The 12,625-nt window shown below is 42.0% G+C and overlaps 1 protein-coding gene across 1 annotated transcript in view; it reads right to left on the bottom strand.

The window, feature by feature from the left end:
* Window positions 1-12,625, bottom strand: part of trpm2 (transient receptor potential cation channel, subfamily M, member 2) — a 51,351-nt gene that overhangs the window by 27,695 nt on the left and 11,031 nt on the right. The window contains exons 9-15 of the mRNA XM_083537487.1: window positions 10,479-10,540; window positions 10,190-10,390; window positions 9,436-9,538; window positions 8,906-9,018; window positions 2,826-3,152; window positions 2,431-2,547; window positions 76-208 (exon numbers count right to left, since the gene is read on the bottom strand). Coding sequence (XP_083393613.1) covers window positions 76-208; window positions 2,431-2,547; window positions 2,826-3,152; window positions 8,906-9,018; window positions 9,436-9,538; window positions 10,190-10,390; window positions 10,479-10,540 — 1,056 coding nt within the window. The remainder of the gene's footprint in view (window positions 1-75; window positions 209-2,430; window positions 2,548-2,825; window positions 3,153-8,905; window positions 9,019-9,435; window positions 9,539-10,189; window positions 10,391-10,478; window positions 10,541-12,625) is intronic.

Below are 12,625 nucleotides of genomic sequence, written 5' to 3'. Positions count from 1 at the left end.
CTCAATTTTAATGGCAAGTAATTATTGAAGTGAATCTGATGAAGAAAAATCTGATGTGTGTATATTTCACTATACCGATGGCTTGTTTCTCATAGTAATTTGCATGTTCTCTCATTGATCCAGCGTCTTCTCCATTATCTCCTCCCTCCTGGGTAAGCTTCTTCAAAATTTTACTGGCAGCCAGAGCAGCAGCAATGCAATCATTGCACTGTAGACAGACATGCACACACAAACTCTTTAGTTGTATATAACACTTTTTAAACTGATTGGTGTCTTTGTGTGTGCTTAAGTCTATAGGTATTCAGTATGCTTTCTTGCTGGTCAACAAGCTCTACAACCCCAAATCCAAAAAACTGTGCAAAATGTAAATAAAAACACAATGCAATAATTAGCAAATGTCATAAATCCATTTTGTATTCACAATAAAACAAAAAACATTGAAAGTTTTAAATAAGAATACGTGTACCAATTTAAGGATAAAATAACATTATTTTAAATTTGATGGCTGCAACAGGTGTCAAATAATATTGGAACAGGGACAATGTGTACCACTGTGCAGCATCATGTCTTCTGTCTGTATACATCTGGGAACTAAGGAGACTAGTTGCTAAAGATTTGGAAAAGGTATGTGTCTGATACAGCATTTTAGCTGCTCAACAGTTCTGGGTGTTCTTTGTTGTGTTTTTCATTTTATGAGGTACCAAAAGATTTTAAATGGTAAAAGACTGCAGGCAGGCAATTCAGCAATCCTCTACCACTACCTCATGCTATTGTAATGCAGTTAGCATCGTCTCTCAAGTATGTAAGGCCTTCCCTGAAAAAAGACGTTTTGCGGCAGCATTTCTGGATCATGTTTATACATGCATTCTGCTTTGCATGATATAGATTTGACCTACATTTGTCAATGACATGGAAACTGTGTTTACAAACAATGATTTCTATAGGTATTAACAAGCCCATGCAGTGGTTCAAATGACAGGATCATTATTTTTTTGAATGTAGTGCCAACCTATTTAGTTGCGAAATATTTGTCCAACTGTGTAATTCTAATAATACTCTTGTGACTTTAAACACCCTGTCTCTACTAAGTAAAAATTTAAAGTAAAAAAAATAAAAGGTCATTTTGAATTTGTTGTTGCAACAGAGTCTACTATTTAAAAATGTTGCAACAACAAATTCAAAATGACCTTATTTTTTCCTTAAAACGGTATATTTCCTTAGTTTAAGCATTTTATATGTTTTCTTTGTTCTACTGTGAATAAAATATTAGTTTATGAGATTTGCAAATCACTGCATTATGTTTTGATTAACATTTTACACTGTGTCCCAACTATTTTGGATTTGGGGTTGTTTTGTACATCTAGTCAAGTATTTACAAATGTTAGTAAAGAGAAGGCAAAGGAGGGACATTCACTGTTATGGTGCATACTGTTACTGTATTAGTTTCTGTAGCTGTAGCTGTTTTGCGTATCTGTACTTTACTGAAGTGTTTCCACATGGGGAGACTATTACTTTAACTTCACTACATTTCAAAGTTAAATATATTTGTAATCTTTGTAAACTATTTACTCAACTACACTTTGCAAAATCAGTCTTGATAAATCAGCATATCAGCATAGAGCATGCGTTCTGTTTTGAACTTGTTTAAATGCTGATCTACTGATCTACTGATCTACTTAGCATGACAATACAGTTCAGTCAGTTCAACAACAAGCAGAACATTTTTAAAAATAATAAATGATGGACAAAACTCCTGAATCTAACTTGCCACAACATCTGTGGCCTTATTTGGTGATTTTTTTTAAGTAGTTAAAAAAAGGTTTTAGGCTTAGGATAATTTTTATAGAATTCAATCAGTGTTTGACTCATTAATATCATTCTATTAATAGATTGGTGTGCTAAGAGTAAAATTACGGTCTTTTCACATAAACTGAGTTGATTATGTGACAAAAATGATAATAGGACATTATAGCCACATTAAGTCATAGTACATAGTAAAGGCGAATTCTTTTGTACTTTTACTCGAATGCAGGTTCAAAGGGAGCACTTTTACTGGAGTGATATTTTACCTTATGTAACTTAACCTAATTGTTTTTTGTACCTCGTCCACCACTAATTCACTGTTTAGAATATTCTAAATGTTAAAATGCGGTCAGGAAGAATACTTGCCTTGTCATCACCAAACTTGAAATAGTAAATAATGTCCATGACCATAGTTTCAACAAATTTGGCAACAATTACAGGACCCTTTTGAAATCTGAATCTTTTCACTAGAGCTGTAATTTAACTTTTTATCATTATGGACTGTTTATTTTACTTAATAGCTATTACTATAATAATTCAGTGTTAATTAGGCTTCTATAGCTATTTTCCCAGAAAGAACAACCCAACCTTAGATTTATGTTATTCTAAGAGGTAACATATTTGAACCTGTTCCCAGATGATCTCTGCCAGGTCTTTCTGATTATGCAGCACACACCAAAGGAACAGATCTCTGCCTGCATCATGGACTGTCTCTAGCGCTCGAACTTGGCTTTGGTCTGTGGTCTGTAAAGCCAAAAAAAAAAGTGATTTGTTCGATCAAATGTCACAGATTTTTTTAGCTTGATCATGTTTATGTTAAAGCATTCAAACACTTGCACTTACTCTACTCTTGACCAAAATGTGGAGATAAACATGCATTATCTTTTGTAATGCATATTATTCAATAATTCAAATACAGTATTACATGGTAATTACTACATAATAACTTTTTCAATAACTGCATTGAAGTAAAGAATGTGATAGTGGGAGATGTAAGTCTCTATGGCATCATTCATACTCACTGTAGGAACTTTGTCATCACTGTCATCACTGGATATCTCTATTTTGTGATGCGGCTGCATTAGGGGGTAAAGTGGTTGTGTAAAGCTGCCCAGTATGTGCCGCACTTCAGCAGCCACATGGCTCAGGGAAATCTTCTGGCTTCCTTGCGCTCGCTTGGCCAGTTTGCGCAAAAACAGACAGCTAGGAAGATGCTTATAGAGGTCACACAGTGTATCTTTTAGTTCAAGGAACTGAACAATGCATAGCCCATTCTCCAGCAGCAGACGTACAAAATCAGCCTTATGGCCCACCAGGGCAGAGAACATGGCCTGGTGCAGATCACAGGACTGAGGAGAAGAGCACATGAAATAGTTGGATATCATTATTGAAAATACACTCATTTGTATTTATTTGCTTAATGTTTTAGCTTAAGTAAATACAATACAATAATGGTTCTCTTTCAAACATTCGTTCGGTATCTCACTATGGGAATCGCCTCGGGCATGACCAATCCTGGAAGCATCACTCACACCACGTCTGTCGGCTGACAGACCAATCACGACAGTGATGCGGGAGTCCCGCCTCCCTATATAAACCGCTGCTGACGGTCCCTGCCTCATTCTTGTTCTCTTCCCCGTGAAGATCCTTTTAGGACGCTATCCTTAGCAGATCCTCTAGGGTGTGGTCACTTAACTGTTCACAGACAAGCCGTTAAGGTACGTCTTTGAGCACGGCTGCTTCTTGAGGAGAATATTCACTGTGAAAGCGGATATTCCCTTCTGCTGTTTCTTTATTTTCTATCTTTCTTTTCACCTCGCATTGAGCGAATAGTGAAATATCGTTCGAGACCCTTTTTCGAGAAGCACATTGTCGTGATCTTGTTTCTTTTTTCCCGGTGATTGCACCTTCGTTATGGCGACTGCGAGCTCATCCAGTTGCATGGCGGGGAAAGATCAATCCCGACCGTGTGCATGCGGGTCTACGATCTCGGCTAAAGACTCTCATCCCCTGTGCATTGTGTGCTTAGGAGTTCGACACGCACAAACTGTGCTCGCTAACCCCGAGTGCTCCCCGCACTGCGCTCTTTACCTGTCAAGGGTTCGCCATTGCGCACTTCCCCAGTTAAGCAGCTGATTCCTGCTGTACCGGCGTGTGTCACAGAAATTAGTCGTTTTGGGACAAACCCTTCTCACATAGAGTGCCCGTTAAGGGTTTCTTTAGACTGAAAGTGCACAATATGGAGGATTTGGAGATGTGCGGTCCAGAGCTGCGGCCCGGTATGGACCTCGCTGTGGTGGGTGAAAGAGCCCTGTGGTTGTGTTTGACGGGCTTATCGGAGAGGGAGAAGGTGTAGTTCCTTGATGCCCCGATAGAGCCGAAAGCCCTTTTCGGGGCTGCGGTGGTGAATATGCGCCAGCAATGCGATCTGCACAAAAAAGATGGTGAAGCGTTTGAGGCATGCCTCCCAAGAAAGCCTCCTGATAACCCCCCCAACCCGCACGTCCGTATTTCGCCAACCCCCAACCCAGCAGTCAATGCGCGTGGAGGCTCAACAAAAACAGCCCCAGCCCAGGAGCAAGGCCTCTTTTGCAGCGCCAGTGGCTAGGCATCGCCCAGCGGACCCTCAGGGAGGTAAGAAAAGGCAGGCAACCTAACCTGTGGTCTGATTTTGGGTCAAAAGAGGGGCGGCGGCACTATGTTCAGCGGACGAAATTTCTCCGGTTGGAGTGTTGGCACCAGTTCCCCCTGTGCCCGAAAAGTTACTTCTCCCCTCTACACCCGCTGGGTTATACAAGAGAGAGAGCAGAAAGTTCCATGTTCGTTCCCAAACAATAAAGATTTGATCTTTGCATCCAGGCAGTGGGCCGAGGGCACAAACGTGTGTAAAAAAAGTACAAAAGAACACACAATAAAACTCGAACCAGATTTGCAACCCCCGGCTCCGCTGCCAGATGGAGCCACCGTGCCGTCGGTGAGCGAGAGCCGCAGCGGCCCACTCTCTGCTCGCACGGAGAGTTGGCGCGCATGCACAGTTCATCCTTGGGTTTTATCCACAATACAGCGGGGATATCGCCTGCAATTTGCCGTGAGACCACCGCTTTTCAGTGGCGTGATTTGGTTGACAGCAGAGGGTGAATCAGCTCAGGTTTTGGAAGACGAAATAACCTCCTTATTGAGCAAAGGGGTAATCCGATCAGTGCCGTGAGAGGACAGCCAGCTCGGTTTTTACTCCCGGTACTTTGTCGTTCAAAAAAAAAGGGGGGGGTCTCCGTCCCATTCTGGATTTACGGAACCTCAACAAACACCTCAGAAAGTACAAGTTCAAAATGCTCACATTAAAAGCTTTGTACAGTGTTATTCGTCCCAGAGACTGGTTTCCATCAGTGGATCTGAAGGACACGTATTTTCACATAAGCATTAATCCGGCACACAGGAAATTCCTACGCTTTGTCTATCGGGGCACAGCCTACGAATATTTGACGGTTCCGTTCAGGCTGGCTCCGCGGATCTTTATCAAATGTGTCGAAGCTGCACTGTCACCGCTGAGAGCAGCGGCTCTCAGAGTGTCAGCATATTTGGACGATCATCTCCTTTGTGCTCCGTCACGGCAGCAAGCGGAGGTGGATACGAGTGTGCTTTTGACTCACCTGACTGGCTTAGGCTTCAGAATAAACGAAACAAAGAGCTACTTGGTGCCCACACAGGAAATAATCTATCTGGGTCTCAGGCTGAAATCAGACCTGTATCAGGCTTTTCTATAAGAAGATTGCATCAGGTCGATTCACAGCTGTCTCTCTAATTTCCAGAGAGGAAAGAAAGTTCCATTCAGACTCTGTTTACGCCTGCTGGGGCTGATGGCTTTGGCAGTGTCTGTTATACCGTTGGGACTGTTGCGAATGAGAGAGTTTCAGTGCTGGGTTACAGCGCAGCCCTTATGTCCCAAGCGCCACCTCAATTGCAAAGTGATAGTGTCATCACTGTTGTGGCAGCGGGGGCGTGGTCGAGCGTCGGTTTGTGAATGGGGGGCGGGGCAGGACGCGGGTAAGCGGGGATTTGCCTCACCTGCAGCTAATGAGACCTGATGTCTGTGCTCCCTTTTTCAGTGATCAGGAGGCGCATAAAAGCAGAAGTGAGCGGAGGCGTGGGTGTGTATGTGTGTGTGCCAGAAGTGCCGGTTGAGCGCTGTGCGACCAGACACCAGTGAACAAAAGAAATCATTGAATTAAAACGGCGGTGACGCCTGTGAACCGACCTGTTGTGGCTGTCCTTTTTCCTCACTCCCACTCGCTCTCCCACAACTGTGCTTACGCACTCTCCATCACTGGTAAAATCGCGCTTTTCTCGGATAGGGAACCCTGCTGGAAGCTGTTTCCCTGAGAAAAGTAGTGACGACGGATGTGTCGCTCATGGGTTGGGGTGCAGTGTGCGAGGGCAGGGTAGCGAAAGGGAAATGGCCCGTTTTGCGTCGGGACGCGCACATAAACTTTCTGGAGCTGTTAACAGTGTTTCTAGTTTTGAAACATTTCGTGCTGTTTCTTCGGAGTCACCACGTATTGGTCAGATCAGACAACACGATGACGGTGGCGTACATAAATCATCAGGGCGGAACGCACTCTCCTCGACTTCACAGTCTAGCGCGAGATCTCATGGTGTGGGGCATGGAGCACTTTCTGTCGCTGCGAGCGACTAATGTGCCGGGAGTGATGAATGCGGGGGCGGATCTCTTGTCCAGGGGAAATCCCCTGTACGGGGAGTGGTCTCTCCATCCTCAGGTGGTGAACCTGTTATGGGAGAGATTCGGCCAGGCTGCCGTAGATCTCTTCGCCTCGCACGAAAACATTTATTGCCCTCTATTCTTTTCTCTGGTGACAAACGGTGCACCTATGGGTGTGGATGCGTTAGCCCACCCATGGCCAAACGTTCTGCTTTGAGCATTTCCTCCACTGAGTTTGATCGTGCCGACTTTAAAATAGAGTAAGAGAAGGCGGTCACTCTGTAATACTAATCGCTCCAAACTGGCCAGGGAAATTGTGGCTGACTGAGATATTCCAACTCCTGCACGATAGGCCCTGGCCTCTCCCGTTGCACAGGGATCTCCTCTCCCAAGCGCGCTAAGAGATTTTTTACCCGGCACCGGACAGAGTAGCTATCTGGGCCTGGCCCGTGAGAGAATGAATCTCAGTGTCACTGGTTTGCCTCCGAGGGTGATTGAGACGATTCAAAATGCGAGAGCAGCTTCGACGCGCTCTGCATATGATAAGAAATGGAGTGTGTTTGAACTATGGTGCGCTCAGACACAAATTATCCCTTTTACTGTTCTTTGCAAGAACTTTTGGATAAGGGCAGGACGTTTTCAACCGTTAAGTTTTAATCTCGCTGCTGTTTCTGCATGCCACGTAGGGATTGACAGTAATACTATTGGTCATCACCCACTCGTGTCCAGGTTTATGAAGGGAACGCGGCGCCTGAGCATGTTCTTAAAGCCGCTGATTTCGCTGTGGGATCTGTCAGTTTTCCTAAACGCACTCTCTCAGCCTCCTTTTGAGCCGATAGAGAGTATTGATTTAAAGCTCCTGTCGCTGAAGGTTGCTTTGTTGTTGGCTCTTTCTACCGCGAAGCGGGTTAGTGAACTTCATGCTTTGTCAGTTCATAACTCTTGTATGCGTTTTGCTATGGATTACTCGCGAGTGACTCTCGAAACTAATCCGGCATTTATCCCTAAGGTGAGTGAGTCAGACAGGTGGATTTAATGACTTTTCATCCACCTCTTTTTTCCTCAGCGGAGGAGGAGCAGCTTCACTGTCTGTGCCCTGTCCGTGCATTATGTCACTATGTTGACAGGACAAAAGGTTGAGACGGAGTAGTCAGCTGTTTGTTTCATGGGCTGATTTCCCGGCAGCGCCTGAGAAATATTGAGTTATAATAGTGTGGGTCTTAAACCTCCAGAAGGACTGAGGGCTCATAGCACCCGAGGCTTGGCCACTTTGTGGGCACTTTTTAAGGGCGTTTCGATTCAGGACATTTGTGCAGCAGCATGCTGGGCTTCGCCGCACACTTTTGTCCGTTTTTATAGGCTGGACGTCACGGAGCCTTCGCTGGCTCATTCCGTCCTGAGTGTGTAATATATATATATAGATGTATTTGTATATATATGTGTATATATATATTTGTGTATGTATAAGTGTGTATGATAGGGAATGACAATGGATGATGAAACATCGTGGATCGGATGTTTGTCATTTCTCTCACGCTTCCGCTCTCTTCGGTGAGAGGGATAATCTAATTTTATCACATCACTGAGTTGGTTGACACTTGCTTCAGACAGCCTATCTGCAATTTGGGAGTTGTCTGTATCCCATAGTGATATACCGAACGAATGTTTGAAAGAGAACTTTAGGTTACTTATGTAACCCCGGTTCTCTGATAACAGGAGTGAGGTATCTCACCACACTTCCCTCCTTGCAGTGCATGGAGAAGAAATATGTGAGAATGAGGCAGGGACCATCAGCAGCGGTGTATATAGGGAGGCGGGACTCCCGCATCACTGTCGTGATTGGTCTGTCAGCCGACAGACGTGGTGTGATTGATGCTTCCAGGATTGGTCATGCCCGAGGCGATTCCCATAGTAAGATACCTCACTCCTGTTATCAGAGAACCGGGGTTACGTAAGTAACCTGAAGTTGTATTGGGTGATTATAGACTTTTTTACTTTTTTGAGCTATATTTTTGGTATGTTCATTTTATTTTGCCATTATGTTAATTGGGTTGAAAGAGGCAGATTAAGAGGACGGGAGTGTATGGAGACGGATGATCCGCTGTGGCAACCCCTAATGGGAGAAGCCGAAAGAAGAAGAAGTTATACTTTGTATAACTTTATAGTTCTAGGTATGGATTATTACAGATCTGTTTTAAATTAATCTATGGAATGTTATTTTAACAAAAAACATTTAATTTGAAATGAACACATTTAAATAAACAAATCTAGTGTGATTGGATTTTGTGCTAAACAAAGTGGAAAGAAACCCATATTTCTAACCATACAATTATTAAGAATTCAAATATGAATTCACTAGTGTTACGGTATAAATATTCAACTGACCTTCCATTTACTTTCTTCAGTAAATATCTCGCTCTCTGCAATGTCTACCCGGTTCCAGGCCACAGCCAGCTGCAGCTGTCTCTTCCTGCTCACACTGTCACTGCACCGGGGTGCTGTTGAGATGTTGTTGAGAAACAAATTTCCCTTTTTTGTTCTTCTTTAATTACCAACACTTTATAATCTCTATTATCCTAATGCATTATTCAGTAAATATAATAAAACAGTCAAGGTTTTATGATATTCTAATAAAAAAAGACATGCCTTCCATCAAAAAGTTCATAGCTTAGAGGTTTAATAATAATAAGCAATTCAGCAGACTCTGTGGAAAACTAGCAGATAATGGACTACAGTATGTTAAATCCATAGGCACTAATGGAAGCATAAAGCTTCCAGACTTTGTTGGCCAAAATTTCTATTAGGGCACTATATTCCTTATAGTTGAATTCCTCTGAGTATTAAACCTCAGAGTATTTCCAGCTAATGTAGGGCAAGCTGGATACCAAGATGGAAACAATCAAATCAAATAGCACCTTTTAGGAAAGCTTGGAGTATAGCTAGATCCACATCATTGTTTTTCTCTTCGTCAATGCGGAACACAGTTAACAGCTGGGGGATCTGGACAATGTCTTGAATCTGTGCAAAATATGGAAAAATGTTAGGTAGTTACATATGATAAGGTAATCTGTAGCTAGACACCTGGTGTAGCTGTTACTGGATTCTCCAAAATAAATGTGGTTTATGGTTTTTTACACTTTAATGTAAAATAAAATGCTGCTGGAAGTTTTACACTAATTAAAAAAATAAATTTTAATCAGGCTTAAAAATATGAAGCTAAACTGGACATTCATTATAATATAATATAATATAATATAATATAATATAATATAATATAATATAATATAATATAATATAATATAATATAATTTATTATATTATATTATAATATAATATAAAATGATATAATAAAAAACTAAATAATATATTATATTACATAATACTGTATTACATTATATTCAGTATTTTACACTTAAATGCTAACATTGGAATTTATGTACTTACAAACAGTAGTCACCATAAATTTGTAAAAACTATATCAATACAAATGGTACTTAATTGTATAATAAATATTAATATTTTGTGGAAAATGTATACATCTTGCATAGTGCTATACCACAACTATTAATGAAAATATATAGGACAAAATATATTTTTTTCCGACAAAAAACCTAAGAAACTGTCGTATATTTTGTAATTTACTCCTTATAGGGATGGAATTGTGCAAACCTTTTTGGTCCACTCAATGATCTGCAGTTCCGAAAATTTCTCGTACTCCTCTGCAAAAAACTTTTTTAGCAGTCGTTTGATATGCGCAATTGTGATCTTAGACAATGGTAGGCCAGCTACATTGGCAATGACATCAGCCACACGCCCAGAACCTTCCAAAACAACACATGGAGTGCTGTTTATCATGGAGTTGTAGATTGTCTGTGGGAAGTGATCAGTGGTTTAAGCACAAAATAGAAAGTGCCCTTTCTTTACAGTTGGTTTAAAAATAACATAAATTTTATCTCACATTTAGTGTTCCTGGTCCACCATCTAGTACCACACACACGACTGGAATCTTCAGTTGACTATCTGGTAAGAATGATTATTTGTCTATTAGACAAAACTGTTGAAACATTACTACATGTTTGAAGACTGTAATTTGTTCGAAATGTACAAAGACATTGTAATAATAATAAACACACACACACACACACACACACACACACACACACACACACACACACACTTACATACATGTGTATTACCCTAATAGGGTCTAACAAATGTAAACTATTTCATTTAAGTTTTTCATTCATTCATTCATTCATTTTCTCCCGCTTAGCCGTTCATTTAAGTTTTTCATTTATTTAATTTTATTTAATAAATTTTATTTGGGCCAATTTAACTGATTACACAATTAAATCAATATAATAATGTGTTTTTATTAATTTGATTTATTCCATTTAATTTTAATAAAATATTTAATTAAAATATCCTTTTATCTATTATTTAATCAAGCAGGCATTTTATTTAATTATTAAAAAAATTTAGTGTTCAAATGTTGATGATCACAAATGTCAACTGTACGAGACGCTGCGTCGGAACGCTTTGGGAATGCCTCTGTGTTGTCCACGCTCTGAATAACATGTATAATCAGTCCAAATGGAAAGGGTGATGCCACGACCAGAAAGCTTAAAAGCACATGAAGTAAAAGCAGTGGCAGCTTTTGACAGGGAAATGAAGTGTTTTAGGAAGCAGGTAGTGTGGCATGGATACGCAGCATCTCGTTTCCTTTAGGAAACCATGATTGCATATGTAACCTGTAGATGTTCCCCTTCAGGAACTCAAGCTGTGTCGGAACGATTTGGGAATGAGAGTACATTCAAACAGAATGATCAATCCCTGCCCAGTGTACAGCTGGACAGGACAGAAGGGCCACGAATGGCACTAAGGCCGAGGCTATAGAACCTGACAAAGGTCAGCAGGGTGGACCAGCCCACAGCATTGTATATGTCCTGAAGGGAAAACTCCAGAGGAAAAGGCCTTAGAGGCCGCCACACTTCAAGTGGAGTGCGCTCTGACCACAAATAGAGTGGGGAGACCAGAGGACTCATTAAAGGTGGAAATTGCATCCACAATCCATCTGCTAAGCGTCTGCTTTTTCTCACGGAGCCCACTTTTCGGAGGGCCATAGCAGACGAACAGCTGCTCCGTCTTCATATATGTCCAGTGCTCACACTAGACACAGTTGGTTAAGCTTCTCCTGGTCTGGGGCCTAAAAGGGAGGAGGAGAGAATGCCTGGAGCCCATTTAAGTTGTGGGATGACCGAAGTACTTTGGGAACATACCCTGATCTAAGGTAGAGAAAGGCACTGGCCAGGCCGGGAGTAAAATCCAGGAGGGAAGAGGCCACAAAAAGGACCTAAAGATCTCCTACTCTTTTGAGGAATTTAGAAGGGCAAGAGGAAAAAAGTCCTAACTGTGAGGAACCTCGCAGGTCAGAGGCTCAAAGGGAGGCTGTGACAGGACAATGGCAATGTCCTATGCAACTCTAGGTTGCACCGGAGGCCTCAGTCACCAATAGGTTCTTACCCAGCAAATGCCCCGTGAGGAGGGCATGACAGGCCGCAATGGCAGACTTGTAAGGTGAACAAATGGTTTTTGAAAGAATTCCAGCACTAAAATGACTGGGCAGTGCCTCGTGGCATACAAACTTTTTCTGGAGGGAGCTCTGGATTGGAGAATAGTCTCTACCACCTCGGTGGAGAGACCGTCGGCTAGCAGCTGCGCTGCCTCTAGGCGGGGGTGTATTAAAAATGGACTCGGCACGAGCCGGAGACAGATGTGCCCACATAAGGGTCAATTTTCCAAAGGCCCCAAAGTACATGGTTCACTGTGATGGAGAAAGCACACTCTTTTTGGCATTCATTCTTAACCCCAGTTCCTTCATGTGGGCAATAATGACATCTCGATGTCGGACTGCCAGTTGCTCTGATTGAGCCAGTATGAACTAATCGTCGATTTAATTAAGAATGCTGATGCCCCAAAACCTCAGAGGGAACAGAGCCGCATCCACATCCACATTTGTGAAGGTGCGGGGTGAGAGGGCAAGACCAAATGGAAGGGTCTGATACTGGTAAGCTTTGGCCCCGAAAGCAAATCTCAGAAACTTTC

The sequence above is a fragment of the Silurus aristotelis genome (genome assembly GCF_946808225.1).
Source record: "Silurus aristotelis genome assembly, chromosome: 3".
Classification (NCBI taxonomy): Eukaryota; Metazoa; Chordata; class Actinopteri; order Siluriformes; family Siluridae; genus Silurus; species Silurus aristotelis.
The sequence above is the reverse complement of the archived record's forward strand: the minus strand, read 5'-3'. Positions and strand labels throughout refer to the sequence as shown.